The sequence below is a fragment of the Urtica dioica genome, chromosome 12, assembly GCF_054948205.1.
Source record: "Urtica dioica subsp. dioica isolate 48M chromosome 12, U.dioica_male_clone48M_v1_H2, whole genome shotgun sequence".
NCBI classification, from domain to species: Eukaryota; Viridiplantae; Streptophyta; class Magnoliopsida; order Rosales; family Urticaceae; genus Urtica; species Urtica dioica.
Window position 1 is genome coordinate 17663315 of NC_142767.1, and position 26334 is coordinate 17689648.

A 26334-nucleotide genomic window follows, 5' to 3' on the forward strand; every position below is an offset into this window, starting at 1 on the left:
AAATTTTTTCCAATTATTCATCATCGGATTTGAATCATGGAATCGTTCGCCAAATCGGAGACATGTATTTTTCTTTTTTGAATGGTAAATAATATTTACTATCGAAAGGTCGGATAGTAAATATTGTTTACCGTTAAAATTATCCTGCAATTGGCAACCAAGATATTCGATGACTCATTTGGAATAAATGTTTAGGATCGTCGATTTCGTAGATGTTCTTATATTATCTGTTTGTCTAGGTTAGTCATTTAATCATTCTTAGTTTCTGTTTGTCTAGTGTAGGTATTTAGGTTATTTGGTTTCATAAAATTTTGTTCTTATTTGTTTGTTAATTCCAATTTTTTTTCCAGTTATTCTAACATTTTAATCAATTATTCAAAATTATTTTCTTTATAAATGAAATTGTAAAAATAAATTATACTAAATAAAGCTCAAATCATTAAAAAATAATAAAATTGTAAAATAAAAAAATGATTGTTTATAAGTTAAAATATACTATTTGTGTGTTAAAAAAATTTAAACACGTTATTTCGATAAGCTTAAAAAACACGCTATTATATACAATTTTCACAATATTAACTACATCGATGCAAAAATATTCTCCAACCAATTCAAATAAATGTCAATATTGGCAGTTCATTATTTTATTTTAGGATAATTTACAAGAATACACCCTGAACTCTTGGTCGATTAACAATGTGCACCCTCAATTTCGATTTTCAACAAAAATTATTCTGAACTATCATTTTTCTTAACTTTTGCCCCTTCCGTCAAAATTTAGCAGTTACCATCCATAAGATACGCACGTTTTAGTCACATGTTACCTCAATTGAGGGTAGAATAGTATTTTTTAGTATATTGAATTAATTTTTAATTTTTCCTATATAAAATCTCTCTCTCTCTCTCTCTCTCTCTCATCTTTCTTCTTTTCTTCTTCTTCTCTTCCCCCGCGCGATACACACCTGCAACAAAAGGAAAAAAAATTGCTACCATAAATAATTATCACCATCACCACCATAAACATTTCTCTTTCCTTCTTCTTCCTTTCTTCTCTTCGCGCGCCATCACCCGAGCCTCCTCCACCGCGCGCGCTCCAGTCGAAGGAAAAGTGAAGCCGCCGCGAGCCACGGTTACGCCGGATCGGGAAAGGACGTCGGGGAAGGCGCGAGAGCTCACCAAGGAGGCTGGATTTTACGAATTGAGCTCACCAAGAAGGCGCGAAATCTCTCTCCTCGGATTGGATTTTGGTTAGGGTTCATGGTTCATATTTTGAGGGTTTTGATTTTGTGTTGATTTATGAGAAATTGATTGCTTTTATTTGGTTATTGAGCTCGATTAATGATGATTATGACTTAGATTTGTGGATTGAATTCGGATTTTCTTGTTTTGGTATGGTTTAGGCCGAAAATGTGATTAGCTAGGGTTGAGAATTCGAATTTTGGGGGTTTGATGATTCTGAAATATGTTGATATTTTGGATTGATTTTCTAGCTCGGATTTGCGACTGGAACTGATTTCCTTTTCGATGAAGACGATGCAGGGGGGCCTTCTCGAAGAGGTCCCGAACCCTGGAAGCACCGACGCCCACGAAGAGCTCGACGAACTCCGAGGCCGCGCACGAGAAGAAGGGATATTCTGAATAATCAGCCACCGGATCAAACTCGAGACCAAGGGATCTGGAGCGGGGGCTGGGCAAGGACGACGAGTCTCACCGGACTGGTTCGCGCAGAGGCCGGGGTTGCTTTGGATCTGGTGCGCGAGCAGAGGCGGAGAACCCGGATCTGGAGCGGGGGCTAGGCAAGCGAAAAACGAGGAGGCACCGGCGAGCTGGGAGATCGGTCGCGAGACCCGGGCGAAGGGCAAGGAGGTGCCGGCGAGCCTGGAGAGCAGTTGCGCGCGAAGAAAGGGGCGCCGCCGTCGCCGGGGTTGGAGAGAACCGGCGCGCACACCAGCCCGTGGAACTCAGATCCACTGTTTTTGTTTTTTTTTTTCCTTAAATAAAATAGAGATTTGATTTAGATTTGAATTAATAATAATAAAAAGAAATTGAAATAATAGAGGGTATTTTGATAATTTCATATAATTTAAGTCACATATGATATCTACGTCATAAAATTGTTAACAGAGTTAGTAAAAATTTGACGGAAGGGGCAAAAGTGAACACATATAGGAGTTCAGAGTAATTTTTTTTATGAAAATCCGAGTTGAGGGTGCACTTCGTTAATCGAGTAAGAGTTCATGGGGTATTCTTGTAAATTATCCTTTATTTTAATAAACGAGTAGACTGTCATTAGAATATGCAACTCAATCGGATGATACAAGAAAGATACTCATATAACAAAGAGAAATTGCCTCAACAACCATCATTCGATAAGTTTTTTTTCAGTTTCCCACTAAAAGCTTAATTTGGCAAAAAAATACTACTAAACTACTTGTACAAATACAATTTTACGCTCAATAATTGATGTCAACAAATTATGTCAATCGTTGACATAGATGCCAATAATAGATGTCGATTATTGACATCTATGTCAACAAACAAAGAACAAAAAACTCACAGATGTCAATTGTTGACATCTATGTCAACAATAGATGTCAATTATTGACATCATGTTGAGGGTAGAATTGTATTTGTACAAGTGATTTACTAGTATTTTTTACTAAATTAAATTTTTGGTGGAAAATTAGAATAAAAATTATCAAATGATGGTAATTGAGACAATTTCTTTATAACAAACGTATGATAGTGGTTTCGAGACTGTCACAAAAGAAACTAAGAGCATTTCATACCTATATATCTCTATTCATTCAACTGCCAGCATCAAAATTTCGCATTCTTTGCATTAATTTAAAATAAATATTTTTTTGTTGTATGAAAATAATTTTATGATTAATTAATCTACTTGTAAATTAATAATCTAAATACCAAGAGTACTTTGCTTGGTGTTTTTTTTTTAATAAAACAAAATATTATATGAAACACTTGATAATACATGCCAATTTCCGAGTTCATACTTTATAGTTCAATTTTAAATATGCAATCAGAAATACCATGATATTCCCTTATTACGTCATTGATCACATTACTACGTTTCGGTTTTTTTATTTTTCTTTTTTGTTTTTTATTTTTATTTTTTATTTTTTTGTGTATAAAAGGTAGTTAGGATTTTCAGTGCAAACCTTACGACTACTGAATTAGACATTAAAAAGGCAAAAGCAGAAGGAGAATGACTTCAAGGGTTTTAAAAAATAAATAAACCCCACTTAGGAACGCGTTATTAAAACCCAGTCAGTAAAGCTTACAAAATTGATCATTAAGTCTAAGAATTTTATCTGTCACCTAACACAAATAAAATAAGGCCAGAAAACAAAGAAATGTGCTTTGCCATATGGGTCAGTGCATGGCATTATTATGCAAGTGGGCATAGATAGATTGCGGGTCCATCAATTGATCATCCGTCATTCTTATGAAACTAAATACTATATATCATTTACATTACATTTATATATATATATATATATATATATATATATATAATATAATCTCAGTAAGGATTATAATAAATGCTAACCAGCAGAGACATGCATAGATTATGGGGATGGTGGCGACCTCATAGTGTGAATTGAAAAGTCAAAAATATTTTAATTAAAAATATTTAAAAATATAGGTGGTTACTGCTTTATTCCGTATCAATGAGGATTTATTCCCTTTGTGTTTCTAAGATATAATCAATCCAAAGGAAAAAAAAAAAAAAAAAAAAACTAATACATCATAATTCATAACCCATCATAATCGCCACATTAAAAAAATTTAACACAAAAGCAACTGAAAATTTGAAAAGGAAAAGGAGGGTTATAGAAATATTAATATGCATGCTCATCCCTCAGAAGATTCATCAAATAATTGTGATTGTTAATTGGTGTGTAATTATGGTCTGTGGATATGATGATCTTCTGGCCAAAATTCAAAGAAAGACACAAATATTGGGAGGGATTGCTTTTTGCAAGGAAAGGTAAGTTGTAACAGCGTGGGAAGCATGATTTGTAATCCTTTTGTTTTCTCTAATCAGAATTCATAATTACATACATAATGTTCTAAAATAAAAAGAACTGCAACGATAAATAATTTGCTTGTCTAGCTAGTAGCTCATGTACTACTTTTTTTTTTTTTTTGTTATTCATGTAAAGCTCATTTATTATTCATGAAATCCATTTATTTATTACTCATGACCTAATTAAAAAAAGTTATTTATTACTCATGGCCGTACGTCAATAACGAGAAGTAAATGGCTGCATTTAATAATGAATATCTACTACATTCGCCAAAATTATATTTCAAAAAATATAAGTGACAATAACGAAATGAGATATGAATGAAGCGGATTGCGATAGTTGAACTAGATTATTATACTAAACTGTTAGAGGATCTGATCATTTTACACTTTATTAAAGTACTTGTCAAAATCAAAATCATCAACTTGCTATATTTTCATTGAAATAACCTTGTTTTACATATAAATTTATAGAATTCAATACTTAAATGTATTCTCATGAACGTATATATGTATATATATATATATATATATATATATATATAGATTGTTAATTCATTAAGTAATTAATAAACTTATTCGCCGATTTATTATGAAAAAAATTATTTTTCCAGTTTCATAAATTGAGGATTCTCACAACGTATATAAAGCCTATATATGTTTAGCTTATAGTGTATATAAAGCCTATATGTTTAGCTAAACACATATCGTGTGTATAAATACTATATATATATACATATATCACGAATATTATTAAGGCATCCTTTGCTGGCCCTCATCTGGGAAATAAACCATATCGTATCCTATCCTAAATAAAAACAAAGGGTGCGTGAAATAGTCGTGTAAAGAAGTGAATACCATGGATCATATAAGTGGTTAAAACGTATTTTACCTACTATGTTTTCAAAATTTGATTATTTGTACTATCACTTATCGTTAACTCTAAAAGTTCAATAAAATAATTGTAACACATACACAAGCTACTTTTGATCCTTCATTTTAATTTGAATTTCTAACAATATATAGTAACTGAGCTATTCTTTCATCGAAGAAGAATAAGGAAAAGCATAAACATTGACTAATAACAACAATCCATGTGATTAAGTTCAATAATAAGGCAAATGAAAGAGGGAAGATTACATAACTAGCCTAAAACGTACGTCATTTTTTATATTTCACTAATGTTTTAAAAACATGATAATTATTTTCCTTTTCTTCAGACAACATGATAAAAAACTGTTAAGTAGATTTCAATAATTGTTAACCAGATTTCAATAATTGTATTTTGATAAAAAAAAAATCTCTCATATTATATTATAAATAAGTAAAATTATATACAAAACTGATGATAGCTTATTTGTTAGATACTTTCTTCGCGAATTTTCATGTTACGAGTACAAATCCTAGCTATTTGATTTTTTTTTTTATTACTGATTCATTATTTATTAATTACTTTATGAACACTGTAGATTTTTGGCCATTTTCAAATTTGAAATTGCATTCTGACAAATGTTTAGATAATTTTTTTATTATTAGCCACACATCATTATTACCTGACAAAAAAGACTAAATTACCCTTTTCTTAATTCATTTCATACCGAGTGACAAATATTCGTGTATTAACGTGAAATAAATGAATTAAACAACATCTTTTAATTACGCGATTTACCTGGCAGGTATTAAGGCTTCACATGCTAACCAATTGTACAATTTAAAAAAGAAACCGAACGTCAAAGCAATTCATCACATAAAAATCGTAGAAAAAAAAACTAGCTTATAAAGAACCAGTATTAATGATAATTAACGATAATTAATTCTATATAAAACCAAAAAAATACTTACGAAAGAGATAATCGGATACTCATAAACAAAATTAACGATTATTAACTCTGAAAAAATAGAATATTGAAACAAGTAAATTATTAATGATTATTACCGGTTATTAATTGCTATTACTAATTGTTAACTGTGAATATTTCAAGAAAAACCCAAAAAATAAAACTTTAATTTTATTGAATCCATAGGTTTTTTTTTACTCGCAAGTCTTTTTTCTTATGAATATTGAAATAACTAAAAAAATGCTTATAGAATAATATATTACTGACCATAAAATGCGTAGTTGGTTGAAAGTGGAAAAACGTGAACATAATTGCTTTCATTACTGATCATATTAATCCAATATGCGTTTGCAATTTATTATTTATTTATTTTGCTTCAATTGATTCAAAGGCATGATAGTATATGTGAGAAGCCTGGAGACTTATCGTCACAGTAAGGAAATAAAAATCGAAATAAGAAGAAACTTTAACGAACCCATTCTCTGCGAGAGAGAGACTACCGAACGTGAAAAAGAGAGAGGAGAGAGAACGTGAGATCCTAATAATTAGAGATTTTAAACAATAAATTAGATTTTTTATTTCGAAATTAAATTTAGTAAGCTAATTAATAAGGGTAATAAATGTATAAATTATTTGCCACGTCACCCTGTTCACTACTTATATATAATATTTCTTAAACTTTGACTATATCAAAATTTTCACGTTTGAAGTGGCTTATTTGTTGATAAAACTTTTAATTTATTAGTATTCATCATTTACTTAACTTTTTATATTTGTTTATTAAGTAGTTAATTATAACTTATTTAATATTTTTAAAAAATAAGCAAGCTATTATAACAGACCCTTTATTATAATTAAGAAGCCGTTAAAAAATGTTGATTTCGTAAACTAGTCAGCGTTTGATCAATCCGTGATCTAGCCATAAACGAGTGAATATGGACCATAATAGCTTTTAGTTACTAGCCCACGATTTCAAATATAATTTAGTGAAAAATGAATTAAAAGGGGTTCGCTAGATGAATAGCTTTTTAAACCTAATAAAATTGCTATATAGCCAACCTTTCTTTAATTATAAGTAATTGTTGTAAGAAAATGGTCATGTTTTTTTTTTTTTTTTTTTTAATTTATAATTAAATGGCCATATTTATTACAAAATACACAAAAGGGTGTATGAAATATTCGAATTGTTCACATGATGATACTTCATCCGAATGATTATTTGTCTAACTGACTAAAGGTTGAGTATTTAACGATTCACAAACTAATTATAGTTACTTAGAAATTTGATTAAAAAAAAGAATATCAGTTATCCAAATAAATCAATTAATTAGTAATTATAGATAAACTAAATCATACCCCACGTTTCACGCCATGACTATTAGTATATTAGCTCTCTCTCTCTCTCTCTCGTATCATTTTCAAATCAATTAAATAAATAATAAACTTAATTTCGTAGCCTATTTCACACATGCTCGTCTTTTTCTTTTTTTTTTTCAAATCATCATATTAAAAAATAGCTATCATTTTGTTGGCAGTTTGATACTTTTGTAACTGTTTATAATAGTATATAAATATAATAGTTAATTTCAATGGGATTATCATCGAAATCAAGAATACTCACATGGATATATGGTATATATTATAGTTTACACAGAACATGTAAAAACCGAAAATATGAAACAAGCGTATTCTTACAGATTCAAACAAGTTCCTCAACTCTTATAATATTCTATAACGATGTGGGAGGAATAACATTATCATTATCTCATCATCGCAACACCGAAAGTGGTTGAACCTTCTTGAAAATTTATCTTTCTTTCAAACGTTTGAACTACAGATCAATGCAGATACACATATTACAAATTATGGTTAGTTTTAATTAATATTAAATCTGGTAAACGAAATGATAACATAATTGACTATACTATTAATCAAATATACCTGCTACGGTTAAAGAGAATGGCGATTTTTCGCATGCTGTAACACATAGAGATTACAAAGTACCCAACCACAGAGTAAACAAATTTTTTTATATATTTGAATGACTTTGATAAAAACTTTAATTTTTTTACATTTTTTTAATTCTTTGACAAAACTCCGAAATTAACAGTATGTGTATTTTCAAGTTCAAAGATTGTCAAAATAGTGCATTATTTTGTGTAACCGCACACGATAGTCAAAAGATTAGTTAGAAAGTAAACCAAATCTGAACAGCTGCTATATTTTTCGGTGTCACGCAGAGTTAAAGGTAAACAACTTGTATTATATATATATATATATATATATTGTTAGAGAAACACAAGGAACCCCACTTTCAGATCCAATAAAGGCGGGCATTACAACTAAACTTTCATTATATTATTATAATATCACTTTGTGCAAATTATCTGGCTCCAATTCCCCTCAGTTTCATCATTGAAATTTGATCACATATAGTGGAGAACTCTTTATATAGAAATATATAATATTTGGGTTACAAAGACATTCCCTTATTAGCTCTCATATACGTGGAGAAGAAAGAAGAATTATGCCTAACATTAGGATACACTCTCAGAGAAAGTTAATTTACAGCCAAAGATAAGTAATATATAGCTTGAAAATGGCATTCCGAGTAAAAGAAATTCTAGATGTACACAGAAAAACCATAATAAAACAAAACATGGACAAGTTGATATATTTTTAGTGTGGAAGAGCCCTAATATATATTTACAGGATTTATTTTTTGGGGTCTCAAAACTTAAACTCGTAATAGTTTAGGTGACTAACTTTGACAATAAAATAGTCTGAACAAATATGATATAAATATAGATAATAAAAAAAAGTCAGAAGCAGTAAGTATAATTGGTTTTTGTCATCTCCGTATTTATTATTGACATTCTGGCTGACATCAATAATACAGACCACGTTTTGAATGTACTTAAAAGCGGCTTTGTTACTCCTAATCGTTCACACATCACACTTCACAGTTCACACCCCATGCAATTATACCAGAAAAATTAATAATTGAAAATAAAGAAAGAAAGAAAAAAAGTAGTCGGGGACCGAATTATATCCTGGTTTCCTTTTTAAACAAACTACCTGATCATTATCACAATTTCACGTCACCAATTTAAGACTATAATTTTAATGAGAAATGTTGACTGTCAAAAAGAGGATGAATAAATGTTGGTGTGAAAACAGTTTGGGATGTGAATTAGAAAGTACTCCATTGACATATTTAGTCCCACAAGAAGCAGTTACGGGTCAATATGTGCTTCATTTTGGGTCGCATATTTTCAGCTAAGCTGTTAATATATCACCCACAATTTACAAACCTTATCATTGCCACTAGTCAACATAAAATAAATTAAAAAAAAAAAAACTAGTAGCTAGCTATCCAAAAATCAATTACACGTCTTTTATTAAAAAGAAAAAAATAGAAAGTCAAAGAATCGTATTAGTTTCTAAGCCAAGTTGGAAGTGGCACCACAAGAAAAGAGAGATACTCTCTCTCTTGCGTATAAGAAGATCCCTCCTTTTTTGGAATCTTTTTTTTAACTCTCTTTCCTCTTATGATATCATTATAAAATATTTTGCATATTATATACATACACAAAAAATAAAAAAATTACTCCATTACTCTTCCACTCTCTATCTCTTACACAAACAACGAGTGTGTGAGAGAGAGAGAGAGAGAAGAGAGATCAATTACGAGCAAAAAAACGGAAAAACATTTCTCATTCATATGGAGATATCACGCTCTCATAGCCCGGTGAGTCGACTCAATGAGTACGTAGCGAAAAGCCGAGTCGGAAAACGATTCAAACTCACCGACCGAAACTCGACCTTCACGACGGAGCTCCGAGCCGGAACCGCAACGTTCCTGACAATGGCGTACATCCTCGCCGTGAACGCCTCGATCCTCGCCGACTCCGGCGGACCCTGCAGCGTCTCCGACTGCCTCCCCCTCTGCTCCGACCCCACCGTAGCTGTCGCAAACTGCACCGGACCCGGTCAACGCGTCGTTGACCCGGATCCGACCTGCAAATTCGAGCCGGTCAACCCGGGCTACGCTTCCTGCCTCGAGAAAGTCCGCAAAGACCTCATCGTCGCCACGGCGGCTTCGTCGGTGATCGGCTGCCTCATAATGGGAATCTTCGCGAACCTTCCGTTGGCTCTAGCCCCGGGGATGGGAACCAACGCTTACTTCGCCTACACGGTCGTCGGATTCCACGGCTCCGGCGACGTCAGCTACGAATCCGCTCTCGCCGCCGTGTTCATGGAGGGGCTGTTCTTCCTCTTGATCTCCGGCGTGGGATTCCGCGCCAGGCTGGCAAAGCTGGTCCCGAAGCCGGTGAGGATCAGCTCCTCCGCCGGGATCGGACTGTTCCTCGCCTTCATCGGACTCCAGGGAAACCAAGGCATCGGACTCATCGGATTCAGCCCCTCCACCCTCGTAACCCTAGCCGCTTGCCCGGCCAGCAGAAGAATCTCCGTCCAGCCGATCGACCTGGTCAACGGGACGTTGACCGCCGCGTCGGGGCCGATCATGTGCGCCGACTCGCGGATGCAGAGCCCGACGTTCTGGCTCGGCGCCGCCGGGTTCGTCCTCATCGCGTACCTCCTCGCCAAAGGCGTGAAAGGCGCGATGATATACGGGATCGTCTTAGTCACGGCCGTCTCGTGGTTCCGAAACACCGCCGTGACCGTCTTCCCGGCGAATCCCGCCGGAGACGCCTCGCACGAGTACTTCAAGCGCGTCGTGGACGTCCACGTCATCGAGAAGACCGCGGGAGCGCTGAGCTTCGCCGGGATCGGGACGGGCAGGTTCTGGGAGGCCGTGTTCACGTTCCTCTACGTCGACATATTGGACACCACCGGAACCCTAACTTCCATGGCACGTTTCGCCGGATTCGCCGATCCCGAGACCGGAGACTTCGAGGGGCAGTACTTCGCGTTCATGTCTGACGCGGCGGCGATCGTGGCGGGGTCGGCGCTGGGGACTTCGCCGGTGACGACTTTCATCGAGTCTTCGACGGGGATCAGAGAAGGAGGGAGGACGGGGCTGACGGCCGTGACCGCCGGAGGCTACTTCTTCTTGGCGCTGTTCTTCACGCCGTTGCTGGCGTCCATCCCCGCGTGGGCCGTGGGCCCGCCTTTGATCCTCGTCGGGGTGATGATGATGAGATCGGTGGTCGATATCGACTGGGACGATATGCGACAGGCTGTCCCGGCTTTCCTTACCCTAATCCTCACGCCGCTCACTTACTCGATTGCCTATGGCCTCATCGCCGGGATCGCCACCTTTGTGATCTTGCATCTCCCCGACTGGGCCCGGGATTTCTCGAGGAAAAAGCCCGAGCCCAACGCCGAGAACGATAATGAGAATGGGAATGGGAATGGTAATTCTCATAAGGAAGTGGAAGTTTGATTGTAAGGAGGTGGTTTTTATTTTTATTTTTTTATTTTGTATAACTAGATGAGAAATTGTGATTCATATTATTTGTTTTTTTTTTTTCGTTGTTGTTACGGAAAGGAAAGAGTTTGTAAATATTATCTCGAGCTAAGCTAGTATAGTGTAGTTTGTTTCCCTTTCTATGGCTATCATTCACATTTTTATTTGGTAGTTTGAGAATTGATGTGTGTGAGATCATTTAAAAAAAAAAATGTTTTGGAAGAGGAAAGTCATAATTTGATGATACATTTTCAGCCATTCATTGGTCTAAATTGTGCTTGCCTGGCGAGCATTATAAGTGTAGACATCAAATGGAGATTTCTATATCCAAAATCATAAAAGGAAGAATGGCCAGACGGCGATAGAGATATTGCAACCTAAATGTTTTGAAATTTGTCATTATATCACATCCTATTTTATATGTCAACAATTATTGGATGAACTTTATAATTATTGAGGAGGTAGTATAATATAATGTATATTCGTTCAGATCTTTGATAGAGAGAGCAAAGCCAGGAAGGTAGTGTTGCTACTTGGACATATTATTGCCAATGTTTTTTTTTCCTACTTCTCTATCTCTAACAATTTTAGCGCTAGATTGGATTTATTGATGAATTAAAAAATAGATGATTCATGTTGGTCCCTCCAAAATATTTAAATGATTATACTAATAATAATAAAAACGAACTTGTTGGTTGTTACTATCTTGACTGAATAAATATATTTTGGACTTCACAAGAGATTGTTTCTTGTAAAAGGTACGGAATAATATCCACAGTTGTTTTGACTAAGGTTTACAATTTTTGGACTTTTCCTAAACTCGTAGTTATTGGAGTAGTTATTAAAAAAGGGAGGGCGTTTCGCTATGCTATAATGGTTTGAATTATATATATATATATATATATATATATATATATATATATATATATTTTACTATTCGTTTGAATTAGAATTAATGATTAAATTTTTTTATTATGTTTGTAACTACTTCCACTAGCTATCAATTGGGCACTTGGGACAAACCAAATCAAGTTCAGATTCGTGTATATGAAAATAGCTATCTAGGTTTAACTTAAAGATTTTGGATTTGCAACACCTAATCCGATTTTTTCATCAACAAAAAGAACACAAATCATAAAAATGCTCAAGAACATGGGACCATATATGGGCAGCAATACTTAGTGGGAAAAAGACTTGCATTAATTATTATCTACCAAACACTTGGCCTTTTTTTTAAACACTTTCTTGAGGAAAATAATAAAGTGACTGTTTAACATGTCTTTGTGTAAGAATGTACTTGGGACTTGGGAGACGCGAGATAATGACTCTGCAAAACATTTGGGTTTGCATAAGCAAGCTAATAAGAATTGCTTCAAAGTAGCTTACAAGGTTGACACATCACTATTCTTTGAAATAACCAAAAAATAATATCATTATGGCCATAATTCTCCAGCAAGTGAAATGGGGACAGATATTGAAAAGCTTTCGAGGCAGAGAGAACATATTCTTGTGAAACATAAGGGTTCAATCTTGCACGTGTCTTTTTAATCTTCTTGGTTTCTAAGAGCTTTATGTAAAATATATATTTTAAGGCATCTTATTTGAGACACACATGACCAAGCGAAGAGATGATTAATGTCTTGAGAGGAGATACTAATTGGGGACCACATATACGATATGACACCATTACTAGAAGGACACGTGGCGCTCACTGATAATGAGGATATTATATTTTTTACGCTTCCTTAATAATATTGTATTCTCTTAACAAAATATAACATGAAAGATCAGGTGTTAGGAATATATGGTTATGAGAATGAGACCTACTTTTAGTCTAGTCATAAATTGCCACGTGATACTTTTACTTGACAATATAACATGATAGAGTTTGCAACAATGGTTAATCACTAATCATTATGGGGGTGAATAGAATAGAAGGAAGTGACATCGTAATCTCCATATAGATGGATAGAATGATGCTTTCCCATCCTTTAATCCAAGGTCTTAATCATATGATTTAGCACCGTGGATTAGTTCGGGATAAATTCACGTCTTTGTACCCCACCCCAAAATAAGACATTTAAGTCACTTCACATGAAAAATGGAAAAAAAGGAAGATAGAACAAACCGTGATGATAGCTAGTTTAGCATATAGCTTCAGTGGAAGAGTTGTTGAAGGTGATCGCAAGAAGCCAAATGAGTTAGGCAGAGATTACAAATGCTTTTCAACAATATGGCCTAGGCTTAGACTTAGAAGTAGATTTTCCATGCCATTTTTAGCCTCTTGAAATGGCTCATCACGAACACCTTTGGAAATACTAGATATAGGTTTTATTGTAAGGCGTGTAATGTATTACATATCTCAACCATACGTTGATATATATATGTATGGCTACTTTATAGTTGGCACCCCCACTAATTAAGCGCACCCACAAAACCATTTTTGAAATTAAAAAAAAAAAATTGATGCTATAATCCATATTAGTCGATCACCAAAAGCAAGTCAAATAAAAATGTTGACAACTTTTCAAGTCTTTTAAAAACAAAACCAAAAAGAAACCCCTAAAATTGTTTCTGAACCACTAACTTCATTTTCGAATTTTACTCTTTTTTTTTTTGGTTTGTAGACTAGTCCAAAGCATTTTTGCCAAGAAACACTAAATCATTGTGAAAAGTAAGCCCATTTTCACTCCTGGACAAGCCTGCTATATAAATATTTTTTTTAAAAAGCCCAAAAGTACAAGACAAAGGGCCCCTTCGAAAGGAGTTAATCTTATCCTAAACGACAAATTAAATAATTCTTAAAAAATAATGAAAAAATAGTTCTTATTCGGACAATAAAGAGAGATCACTTTAGCCTGTCTACGTGGCATTATTTGGACCGCAGTCCGTCAGAAGCTACATGCACGTGACGTTTGTTGGGCGTAGTGGCCGGTGAATATACTAACGCATTTTTTGGTACTTAAAAAAAAAAAAAAACTCACCACCTTAATTATTTAGAGTTTTCTTTCTTTCTTACGAACAAAAAATAGGAAAGAAAAATGCAAGCCGTTGGCAATAGCTGTTGCTTCATCACAACTCCTCTTGAAAATATGTTGTTGAAGAAGAAGATGATGAATAAGAATATGAAATCTTGTCCTCAAAACAACCATGTTATGGTTTGCCATAATAACCATTCGAGGCTGGGTAAGATCTGTTGCAAATTATCTGGGAGCGACATTGAGGAACAGAATCCACAAGTCAAAGTTGTCACAAAGCTCAAGAACAATAAGATGGAAGAGTACAACACAGCCATGAAGCGGATGATGAGGAATCCTTATGAGTATCACCATGATCTTGGTCAGTAAAAGTACTCTCTCTCCACTATTTGCATTTCTGCTTTCCCTAGATTTTGGATCTGCGACCGAGCATGTTGTCAATCAGAATCAGTTTAATTGAAAGTTCAGGTTTAAATGAGACTGCTACTTCCATTTTAAAGCTCATAATACAGCCAATTGAAATTAATGGTTTTGCAAAAATTAGTTAAAAGTTTGTCAAAATCTACAAGTACCTTTTCAATACTTTGAATACTACAATTTAACCGACTAAAAAGTTTCAAATGGCTATTTCTTACAATTTTTCTTTCGTTTATCTGTCAAAATGATTGGCAAAGAAAAAGAAAAGGTGAAAACTTGACATCCCCATAATAAAGCAATTCATGACTTTGTGTTGTAAAATAAAGTCCCTTAAAGTCTGTTTGGAATTGGGATAGTCATTTTTGATCGGATCCCATTCTATTAATCCATGGTTGTTGCTAAGTAGTGTATGTCATATTTTGATGCTAATTAAGAGTCATGGCAGTGATGTAGTTGTTTTTATGGGATCAGGGATGAACTACGCAGTCATAACCGATGACGTGATAGTTGGGTCTCAGCCTCAGAAACCAGAGGACATAGCTCATCTGAAGCAAGAGGAGAACGTGGCTTACATTCTGAACCTGCAACAAGACAAGGATGTTGAGTATTGGGGAATCGACTTGAAGTCGATAATCAAGACGTGTCAAGACCTAGGAATCCGACATATGAGGCGCCCCGTAAGTGGGGTTTGCTCTTTTTTGTCGGGCTTCTTGGAATGACTTGATTGCTTATCTTTGTCATTTTTGTTGTCATCATGTTGTTAGGCCGTAGATTTCGACCCGGATTCCTTGCGCAACAATTTGCCTAAAGCGGTTTCGTCACTGGAATGGGCCGTTTCGGAGGGAAAAGGAAGAGTGTATGTGCATTGCTCGGCCGGGCTAGGAAGAGCCCCCGCGGTCGCCATTGCTTACATGTTTTGGTTTTGTGACATGAAGGTAATTTCTCTCTCTCTCTCAATTAATTTCGCCATATGATAAAACGATAATTTACAGCTGTAGATGATAACCGAGAGAGAATAAATTTGTGTGTAGCTAAATACGGCGTATGAGACGCTGACTGCGAAAAGACCTTGCGGACCGAATAAAAAAGCAATCCGCGGAGCAACGTACGATCTAGCAAAGAATGATCCATGGAAGGAGGCGTTCAAGAACCTTCCGGAACATGCCTTTGAGGATGTGTCTGACTGGGAGAGGAAGCTCATCCAGGACCGAGTCCGAGCCCTCCGCGGAACTTGAAACAATTACGCCCGAACTTGAAACAATTACGCCCTATTGTTCTTGAATTTGAAATAAAAAGCATTTGAGGGTGTGGCAATGATCAAAGTTCAATGTGGTCTGATTTTCACATCCACAATTCAAATAGTTATTTCGTTGCAGTGACTTTGCTGTCTCATCATCCGTAGGATATTATTGTTAGATTATATTATAATGATATGCCGTAACTAATAAAGAGAAAGAATGAATAAGAGAGAAATCCATGGTTGGTGTGTTTTTCCTTTACTCATTGATCATTATGCGGCTCATCATCTCTGTATTCCTTAACTACGTAAAGGGAATGTGATGGCTCGGAAAGTAAACAAGAAATATCACTGTGATACATACATATACACGTAATTAAGTTAATATATTACTGGCAATTGGGGAAATTTAAGATTTGATATACCGGAGCCCAGGTCAGATGACGATGTGTGAACGGCGAACACGCTAATCTTTCGTCCATAATTATCTAATGTATGCATTTCCAGATTACCTACAAAATGCTTTTACAATTAAAAGCTTCTCAAAAAGCTTATAAAAGTTATTTCAATTTGGCAAAATCGTGTAGTTAAGAAAAACAATGTCAAAAAGTTGAGACCATCTGGTGCTTCACAAGCTCGGTCTGGCGGCGTCCCAGATGATATGCGGTGGCTATCCACAATAAACCAACCTAAAAAGGGGAAATAAAAAAAATAAAAAAAAATCAATACAAATTAATTAAATAAAAAAGAAATTGATTACTCATTATCAGACACTCGAGAAGTCAGGTTCTGCAACTAGGAATTCCTACCTCTCTCACGCAAAATATCATGATCTTCGCTCTACTAATTCATTTTATTTAAAAGCTAACTTCTAAGCATTCTATACTTAATCCCTAATTATCTATTTTATTTATTATATCCATATCCGAGTTCCTAACAGGGTTGAACAAAGATGCGACACAGTCTGGTGTAGCATATACGTACAGGTAAAGCATAGAGAGCGACTATTGACGGTTTTCCATTTAGATGGCTGAAAAGAAGCTTAAACATTCCCGCGGCCGTTGCATCTCCGAGTCTTTGAACGACCACGTCGATGCATACCTGTTTACATTGTGCCACGACTCTTGAATTCTGTGGCCAAAAAAAAAAACACTACATCCTAGGAATCGGTTTTGTTGGTTACCTTGGCTTTGTATTTCTCCTCCTGAGACACAACAGTGAATAAAAGTTCTCTTCCCGGCCTTGTCAAAACGTACATAACAACCTGTTGCCCTCACACCAAGAGGGATTAAGAGTCATCTTTTATTTTTCTCCCGTACTTTACGATGGAATTAGATTTGACACACAGGAACCTAAGGTCAAAAGAGATTGGCTTATGTGACTGTACCTTTCGCACTGTCTCAGAAATAGCAATAGCAACCCAATTCGGCCAAACAGCAATAGAAACCATGTTTAACGAGGCAACAATTGGAGCAGCGCAAATGGCGAAAGTAACTCCAGAAACGGTAAGAATGCGACCCTGCACACGGTCATTGAGACAAAAGTATTATCTTCTGAGAAAAGAAAAAAAAAAGGATATAACAAATATTTCAGAAAATTTGGATAAGAAAAGCGTACAGTTAAGGTAAGCTGTCCTGCGAGGATGAATATAGCAATAAAGCTGTTTATCTCAGCAAACAACTTTCGTCTTCCAATAGAGGTAGAAATTGTAGTGGCAATTATACTCACTTTCTGCAGTTGGAAATGGAAAAGGATGGCTGAGCAAGGTTGATAATTCAAGTACATAAAATGGAACACCGACCCTAACAGGTAATAACTACCAACTAGATTTAGAAAATTATTTTGATTACCAGTCAATGCCATTTGAAACAAAGTAAACTAGAGGATACAATCATACAACTACCTCATGAAAAAAAATTTGATGAGTGGAAAAAAAAATACAGGTATTATTTAAGTTTGACTCCAAGTGCAAGCGAAAACAAAAAAGATTGAAGTTTATTGGGTTTTGAAGGCCCATAAACGCACTATCCATTACTGTCAGGACATACCTGAAAGTAAAAGAATGAAGATACAACTGCACTGAGCCACAGAAACAAGGCTACAAACAACAAATACGTTGACGAAATTATCAGCCAGAACCCGTCTAAGATAGTCCCAAGCTGAGGCTTATCTTCTGAATGAGATGTTATGGGAGAAGAAACAGCTTGAGTTAGCGTCTTCTGTCCGTCAACATTCTGCTCCTTGGGATCAGAATCTCTGAAATTTTTTAGCGTACAAAGCAGATTCTTCAGCTAATTGCGCTTCTTCATTGTAAGCAAAGGGATCATGGATATATGTATCAACTTAAGTATGTGGTAAATTAGCTGACCTAATGGGAGATAGCTCTTCAGGGGGGTGTGTTACGTCCTTGTCAATCCCTTTTGCTGACCGTGCAGCGAGTTCCATTAACAAAGCAGAAAATAGTAGAAGAGCTGCAAAAGAAAAAGAAAAAAAAAACATGTTGTACAACAATATATAGGAAAGGGAAAACATAGTTGTATGTATATGACGATCAGAGATTTGCAAATAAACTTACATGGTCCCATCCAAGCCATTGCTGCGGCAAACAATGAGCCAAAAAGCTGGCCAAGTGTAGCACCAGCACCGATGAAGCCGAATAATCTTGAGCCTGACTGAACATTAAATAAGTTAGTAGCGCAAGCAAAACCAGTAATCTAATACAGTATTGTAGCATATGAACCTCGCTGTCCATGACATCGATTACTCTAGCCCAAGTTGAAGAAATTGTGAGTAGATTGAGAAGAGCAATCTGAAAAAAAAAATGGGAGAAAAGAACTTGAAATCATTCCAAACTCAAAACTAGTCAATTCTTTACAATTTTGACTACTCAATGGACTGGGCTTTTAAAAATAGAGGGAAAGAAGGTATTGAGAGTTTACACACCCATAGAAACAATCCGATTCTTACTGAGACATAAAACCACCCGTGTTTCTCCCTCCCCTCTGAATGTGCAGGGTTGGCTTGGTTAACTTCAATGGTTTGACTCTCTTCTGAGGTGGGCAATATGCTATCCGAACTCTAGATATTTATATGCACAGAGGCTCAACTATTAGGAGACAGAAAGAAGGTCAAACTCTTATAAGCAAAGCCGGAATCGGAAACAACCATATGCTTCGTCTTACCATTGGCGTAGCTGCTGAAACACCGGGCGGGGAGAAATGCCAGAGAATGAAAAATAGGACTAGAGTTACACTGAAGAACCTGTGTATTAAAACCAAAGCCTGGAATTTCAAGAAGCACTTATTACAAGGAGACATGCAAACAAACATAAATTGGAAGAAATAAGAAACTGCCATTTTGCACAGAAATGTAGCACAAAAAAGACTAGACTCCTAATGGCTTTAGGGCACTGCCGAACCACCATAAAGACAAATCTTTTAGCAATGAATAAGCCAAAATGTCTGACTTTATTTGATATGCTATAAATTGCAGGGATTTACGAGAAAGAGAAATTGATAAACCGGAGATTCATAAATTAACACAGTACTAGCTTCCATATCAGTTGAATTGTACTCGAAGCTCACACTAATGATTGGGTTGCATTTCTTAACAAGGTATATCTGTAACTTCTAAAATGGTACCAAATCCCTTACATATTAATGCAACTTTTTTAGTGGAGATTTATGCCCTTAAGTTATTCCACCTAAAAATTTGAAAGAATCAATTCACGATATCAGAGTTGAGTGGGCTCAATACCTTGCCTTTGGAAATATTAGGGCTCGAAAAAACGAGAGTCGAAACCGGCGCGGCGATCAGAGTGAGAGCGAGAGAGCCCATGAACAAGCTCGGAAGCTTCGACAGCCCTAACGAGATCGCACCCTCATCACGCAGTGGAAGCACCACGAAGTAGGCGCTCAGAATCTATATAAGCAAATCAATTCCATTAAAAAATTCGAAAACCACCTCAATCTGAAATCTTAATTCACAGAAATCGATGCAGAGAACGAAATCTCCGATAGGTTGACTTACGAAGAAGAAGCACAAGGCCGAGTGGAGCAGAGCTGAGGTCTCGTGCGGGTGCACGGAAACGAACGTGGATGCGATCGCATCCAAGCGATACCTAGTAATAGCGCTCGTCGTAATCATTGTATGGCAATCTAGAGTTTTGAGTTTTGAGATTTCATGATCAGAGTAGAGTGAAACAGAAATGACAAAATAGATCCATGTTCTTTTTCTTGTAGGTTCAAAATGGGAGCATATATAGCTTGTTATACTCGTCGCAAATGAGAAATAGAATTACTAAATTACCCTTTTGTATACAAAAGGGAATGATATGTTGGGCTCACCTTATTTACCTCGTCTTATTTGTTGTTCAAAAAAAAAAAAAAATTTTATTTACCTCGTCTTCTTGGTTCGATTTCCCCCCCTCTAAAAAGCGAATTTAGATTTAGAGAAAACAACGTAAACAAAAATATAAAAAAAATAAAGAGACTTGTAAGGATATTTTTATAAAAACACATTCAACCCAAAAAAAAAAAATCTATAGATGAAAGCTACTTAAAAAAGATGTCATATCTTTGTCAATTCCCTGAAAATCGGACATCAAACATATAAATAAGGACTATCTTGCGCTCACACTCTTTAAATTATGGCATTTTTCGAAAGTGTGGATAAAACTTGAACAGATTACTTATTTTTGTGGTTGGTGAATAAAATATTGAGAAATTGTCACTTAATCACCAATTTCATAATATTTTCCATTTTTCACCAAAAAACTAATTTGGCTCAAAATGTCACTATCTATATCAACAATATCAACAAAGTGAAAAAATGTTATGAAATTGGTGTCAAATGAGACAATTTCTCTAAAACAATTTGTGTGCGGTGCATCAAAAACCGATTACTACGTACTTATCATGAACTTTTCTACGTGTATATTTTTTACTAATTAAAAACTCATTTAAGATGAAATTTACAATTTTCTATCCAGCCAAATCAAATGAAGATGTGTTTGGTTCTCATCTCAAAAAGAGTTTTTGAGTTAAAAAAATTGGAAACAAAAAACAAAAATTGCGTTTGGTTTAATTTTCAGGAAAAAAAATTTAAAAAATTTTGCAGTTGTTTTGTAAAAAAATAAAGAAAACTGAAAACAAATAAAATGTGTTTTTGAAAAAAAAAAAAAAATTATTCTCTTCACTCCTCATATTCTCTTTTCATTTTTTCAAAACAAAAATGAAAACTGTACCAAACACTTTTTTCAATTTCTCAAAAACAAAAATGAAAACTGTACCAAACAGCTTTTTGAAAACAACTGCAAAATAATTTTTCAGTACAACTATAAAAATTAAAAAATAGAAAACAAAAACTTTTTGAGTTAAACTACCGAGCTCTCTTCTTAGTTAAGGAATGAAACATTCAACAACGAAAAAAAAATAATATTTGCTCTCTCTGTTCAAATTTGAAGAAATTGAATGTTTGACCGTTGACCGAGGGAAACACCTTAAAACCACTCGATGCGAGGCATTGCTAGTCTGAGCAGAGCGACGATCCAATTGGCCTCAGGCTGTCTCGGCGAAGACGTAAATCATATGAGAAGATTCGCCGATCCTCGCCGTTTCCTCAGAGCTGTCTGTCCAATGGACGGAGTGACTCGATTCCCTCTCTCGTCTTCCACTTCTCTAGTCATCCAGAGAGGCGACCTCACCAAGTGGTCCGTCGATGGCTCCTCCGACGCCATTGTCAGTCTCTCTCTCTCTCTCTCTCTCTCTCCGCTATATGAACTCCTCTTGATGGTGTGTTTGATTTCCGTCTTCAATGGATGTGAATTCATTGTTTTAGGTCAATGCAGCGAATGAGCGAATGCTTGGAGGTGGTGGTGTTGATGGAGGTAAGAAGATCTCTATCAAATGCGTTACCAACAAGAAACTCGAACCAAAACAAAGAAAAACAAGGTTTTATCAAGAGAATTTTATCCGAGAAATATTACAAGATTAAATGTTTCCTTTCTCACTTCTTGTGATCACTCAGCTCTGTCTCCGAAACTTCAATGGAACTTTATAGTGTGAATTAATTTCTAAGATTGCTAATTTCCTCAAGTAAATTTAGAGTCTGATATAGCTTTTTAATTCATTAGTATACCCTATGTTGTTTATTTAGCTATACACAGGACTGCTGGGCCGGATCTTCTAGAAGCATGCTATCGTATCCCTGAAGTTACCCCCGGAATTCGGTGCCCCACGGGAGAAGCAAGAATAGCACCGTAAACCGACATTTCCTTGAATAATTATATTTATTTTCCCCTAAAAAAATCTGTAGAAATGAACTTGCTAAGATGCCGTGAATATGCACAGAGGTTTCAGGTTGCCCGTCGCTCATGTGATTCTCACAGTTGGACCGATTTATAGATGCAATGCTGACCCCGAAGCCGCTCTTAGAAGTGCATACAGGTCTCTTCAGTGTATTATCTGTGATTTAGTTTTCGGGATTACGTTTTGTTCCGATGATGCTTAAACTTTTTTTGGGTTACAGAAATAGCTTGAAGGTTGCCAAGGAGAACAATGTACAGTATGTTGCTTTTGCGGCCATATCTTGTGGTATATATGGGTAAGTTAACCCTATAAATAATGGAGTGATTTTTGTCTTTAAAAAAACAAAAAAAAATTACTTCGAAGTAGACTCAAGATTGATCTAATTTGTTTGTATCCTTGGAAGCTCGAAAAACACGAGACTTGTCCTGAGTATGAGCGATTCTTTCTAGCAATGCAGTTTTTGTATAGGAAGCTAATTTTCTGATCCTTTTTTTTAATTTGTAACCATGGAAGCTCGGAAAACACGAGACTTGTCTTAGCATGAGCAATCATACATGCATTACAATGTAGTTTTTGTATGAATTCTCATCTTTAAATTTCTGACTGTGCTCACCAGATATCCCTTTGAAGAAGCTGCCACAATAGCTATATCGACAATCAAAGAGTTTGCAAATGGCATCAAAGAGGTATTTATTTAGGGAATTATATCAATTTCAAGTCCATGTTGTGCAGTAACTAGCTGAGATCTGCAAATCAGACTTAAGAGAGAGACCAAGTTATGTATAATAAAGTCTCAATGAAAAAGTAAGGTCGATGATAGGGTTAAACTCTGTTTGTGTGATATATTGCAGGTACACTTTGTTCATTTCGACGAAGACGTGTATTTCGTTTGGTTGAACAAGGCAAACGAATTGCTCAGTGCTAAATGAGCGACGGAGAATAATCATTATCAAGTTTGAAAGCCTTTCATTGGTTCATATATTCGGTTCCAAAGTTGTTTCGAGATTTTAGGCTTTATTGACATGAAGTTCAAAGTTTCGATTTTTTTTTTCTTTTTTGTGCAACTATATGGCAAACAAATGACAAAGTTCTATATGTTTTTTTTTAAGTTGAGTTCTATATGTTCAATTCATTCCACTAATATGATTCTCATGTCCAAGTACAACAACAGAATACAACTCTGTTTTTTTTTTCCTTCACATTCCGGCATGGTTTGAATGTCATTTGACATATCTTTCCATGAAGCCAGAACAAAAAAACCTTTCATTGTACAAGCAAACAGTATTTACAATAACACTACGAATCTTTCTCTTTGGGCAAGTTTGGAGGCAATCTGCTGAAAACACTCTCATCCACTATTTTGTAGTGCTTAGTGAACTGTCTCTGGATAATTCCACAGTATCGATCAACACGTTCGTCGTGCTTGTTGTACAATGCCGGAAGTGTGATCAACAAGATAATCCCTAATTAAACGAAAGGAAAAAAAATATTCAAGAGCGAAACATGAAGCCGAAAAAAAAAAAATTAATGGCATTACCGGTATATGCGATGGTGAAGAAAGAGAAGTAGCTTCCAATGACAGAGATAAGCCACAAATTGACCACAACCTGTCGAAAGGCATAAAAAAATTCCGAAAACCTCAAGAGTAGTTATCATCCTAGAACATAAACCTAATGGCATTTTGAATCACCAGAATTCACCATAACATATGATCAATACACCCGATACTGTGCACGATCTTACATAACAATTCACTCAATTCATGTCTTATTTTCCAACAATAATTCTAGCACAACTTTGTTTGATGTCAAGACATTAGTGTTCATTAGCAATAATAAGCAGCTAAAAAAAAAAGCAAAGAAAATACCTTGAAGAAAAGTAGGAAATCTTTGCCAAGAGTAATATCATGAGCCATGAGCAACACGTAGTTGACCTTCACACGCAAAGACGCCGCCGCGTTGTTCACCATTTCCTCCGACAGTACTAGCTCCGGCAATGTCTGCAATTGCCTGCAAATTAAATTAAATTAAAAAAAAAACTAAAAATTAATATAAGGTTATGCACAGAGTGTGATAATAGAAAATAAAGAAACGTACTTGTTTCTGAGAGAAACAAAGTTGTTGCGAAGAAACAACAAGACGATCAAGATCAGCAAAACGTCGGAGCAAATGGAGAGAAACGACAATCCGGAACGCTCGAACACAAACCACGAGACGGTCGCGACGACAACGACGCCGAACGTAACGCGTCGTCGTTTCCACAGCAGCACATCGGCGGCTTAAATAAAAAAAATAATAATAAAAACAAATTACAAAAAAGAAATAATAAAAATAAAATTGATTTCTATTTGGTTTCACCTAAACCACAACCAAGAGATTGATAGACGGAGGATTGGCCGGAGACTGAAGAATTGAAAGCCGTTGTTTTTCTTCCATTGTCGTCTGATTCGGAGTTGTGGATGCTCTTGTCTTGTGGATTGTTTTCCATCGAGCCAAACACGAACAGTATTTCAAGTTTCTTGTTGGATCAAAAGAGTGGAGTGTTGAGAAGATTGAAATGGTGAATCAGAAACGAAGCAGAGATCAAAGCCTGGGGATACTGGAAAGTGATGATGAAACCGACGGCGGTTTTGGGGAATTCTTTTGTTTGATGAAAATTAATTCGGTGAGGATTGTCTGCTTCATTGTTCACCTAAGCACGTTCCTTTTTTATTTTATTTTTATTTTTTTACAAATTTGATATATTTACTAATTCGTTTTTCTTTTTTTAAAAAAAAAAAAAAAAAAAAAAAAGGTCGTTCTAACTTCTAACTTTTTAGGCACATACTTTATTGTTACCACATGTGGAGAAGATAAATAGCTCCAATCAATCAAGTTTTATTTATTTATTTATAAAATTAACCCTAACAAAAATATATATAAAATTTCGTTCTTAATCATAATAAACTTTATGTCTCATTCCAAAAAATTACTTGAGTTAAAAAAATTTGAGTGACGCCGTTTTCTAGAAATTTGAGACTCTGATGCTCTCAAGTCTTAATCACTAGAGGTTCTCGGTTTTTATTTTTTCTTCTATGTGTCTTGTCGATTTCCGTCGTACACACCAACATCGATCGATCGTCTCCAGTAGAGAGTATTTTTATTAATCTTAATTTATAATTCAAACATGAATCTGACTTTTGTATTACGGGTCTTTTTATTTCCTTTAGATTTGAATCTTTAATTTGAGATATAGTATTTTTTATTTTTTTTTGTTATGGATCTCAATCGGACAAGGTCATATAAAACACAATTGGTAATAAATGTTGGTTTGTGTTACCTAAAAAGACTGTTAACCCAATATTCTTAATATATTACTAATTGTGTTTGTAATTGATTTTCATTTTTTTAAAGAAGTTTCGAATTTTTCGGCCGAGGTTAATTTACGTTAAGTTTTTTGTTTTTTTTTTAGCTTTTATCAATATAATCATGTGAGGAGCCCTTTTATAAAAAAATAAAAATAAAAATTACTTTATGTCTCATCTCATATGGTGAATACAATTTTCTTTCGGTTAAAATTTTATTTTTTTCAAGAATCTGAGTCCACGCTTTTAAAATAATGGGAATAAGCATAAGGCACCAAACGGCAAGACTATAATCCAATCGTCGAGAATCTAATTCTTCAACTTATCATACCATCCAGAAAAACTGTTAGACAATTGATCATTATTTAGCTTGTAAAGTTTCACAAAATAGACAACTAATCTTTATATATAAAAATATTTTTTGAATATACAATTCTAATACTTACTTTATGGCATCATTACACAAACTCCTAAGATGTTTCAGCAGCAAATGATACTAAAGTATTATATCTTTTGATCGTCTCCACATTAACACAAATCGTTTGAAGCAAGTCAAAATGATCATCGAAACGGTTTAGTTGTAAAATTCTCAAAGCGTGAGGACAAAATATCATCATTGATGGTAATTTTTATACAACACGATCAATTCTTCAATTCATTTGAAACAGACGTGCAAACGAAGACCTCTCATTTGAAACAAAAATCCAAAAAATCTAAGAGTAGTTCGC

General features: G+C 35.1%; 5 protein-coding genes across 6 annotated transcripts; 3 read left to right on the forward strand and 2 right to left on the reverse strand.

Annotated features, from left to right (window-relative positions):
- The first annotated feature begins 9253 nt into the window (after positions 1-9253).
- Positions 9254-11569, forward strand: AZG1 (AZA-guanine resistant1). Its single transcript, XM_089604334.1, has one exon. The coding sequence runs from the start codon at positions 9614-9616 to the stop codon at positions 11297-11299; it is 1686 nt and encodes a 561-aa protein (XP_089460460.1). The 5' UTR covers positions 9254-9613; the 3' UTR covers positions 11300-11569.
- A 2724-nt stretch (positions 11570-14293) lies between these two features.
- LSF2 (dual specificity protein phosphatase (DsPTP1) family protein) lies at positions 14294-16087 on the forward strand. Its single transcript, XM_089602966.1, has 4 exons — positions 14294-14662; positions 15190-15395; positions 15483-15653; positions 15750-16087. Exons 1-4 carry the CDS (start codon positions 14365-14367, stop codon positions 15951-15953), a joined length of 879 nt encoding a protein of 292 aa, XP_089459092.1. The 5' UTR covers positions 14294-14364; the 3' UTR covers positions 15954-16087.
- A 111-nt stretch (positions 16088-16198) lies between these two features.
- On the reverse strand, positions 16199-20188 carry LOC149379746 (TLC ATP/ADP transporter). Its single transcript, XM_089602965.1, has 14 exons — positions 19985-20188; positions 19712-19876; positions 19138-19236; positions 18899-19033; positions 18696-18764; positions 18531-18627; positions 18324-18426; positions 18004-18211; positions 17573-17686; positions 17343-17474; positions 17139-17219; positions 16940-17056; positions 16573-16644; positions 16199-16467 (listed from the first exon to the last, which is right to left on the reverse strand). The coding sequence occupies exons 1-14, from the start codon at positions 20099-20101 to the stop codon at positions 16444-16446; spliced, it is 1533 nt and encodes a 510-aa protein (XP_089459091.1). The 5' UTR covers positions 20102-20188; the 3' UTR covers positions 16199-16443.
- Positions 20189-21405: 1217 nt separating this feature from the next.
- On the forward strand, positions 21406-23402 carry LOC149379747 (appr-1-p processing enzyme family protein). The gene is made up of 7 exons (XM_089603546.1): positions 21406-21693; positions 21794-21842; positions 22112-22214; positions 22306-22401; positions 22484-22558; positions 22880-22949; positions 23115-23402. Exons 1-7 carry the CDS (start codon positions 21469-21471, stop codon positions 23190-23192), a joined length of 696 nt encoding a protein of 231 aa, XP_089459672.1. The 5' UTR covers positions 21406-21468; the 3' UTR covers positions 23193-23402.
- An 81-nt stretch (positions 23403-23483) lies between these two features.
- LOC149379748 (Reticulon family protein) lies at positions 23484-24954 on the reverse strand. 2 transcript variants are annotated; one of them, XM_089603549.1, is made up of 5 exons: positions 24633-24954; positions 24360-24540; positions 24131-24272; positions 23801-23870; positions 23484-23726 (listed from the first exon to the last, which is right to left on the reverse strand). In XM_089603549.1, the coding sequence occupies exons 1-5, from the start codon at positions 24748-24750 to the stop codon at positions 23560-23562; spliced, it is 678 nt and encodes a 225-aa protein (XP_089459675.1). In that variant the 5' UTR covers positions 24751-24954; the 3' UTR covers positions 23484-23559. The 2 variants fall into 2 exon arrangements, with proteins under 2 accessions (XP_089459675.1, XP_089459674.1); XM_089603548.1 differs by having other exon boundaries at positions 24621-24954.
- Positions 24955-26334: the final 1380 nt, after the last annotated feature.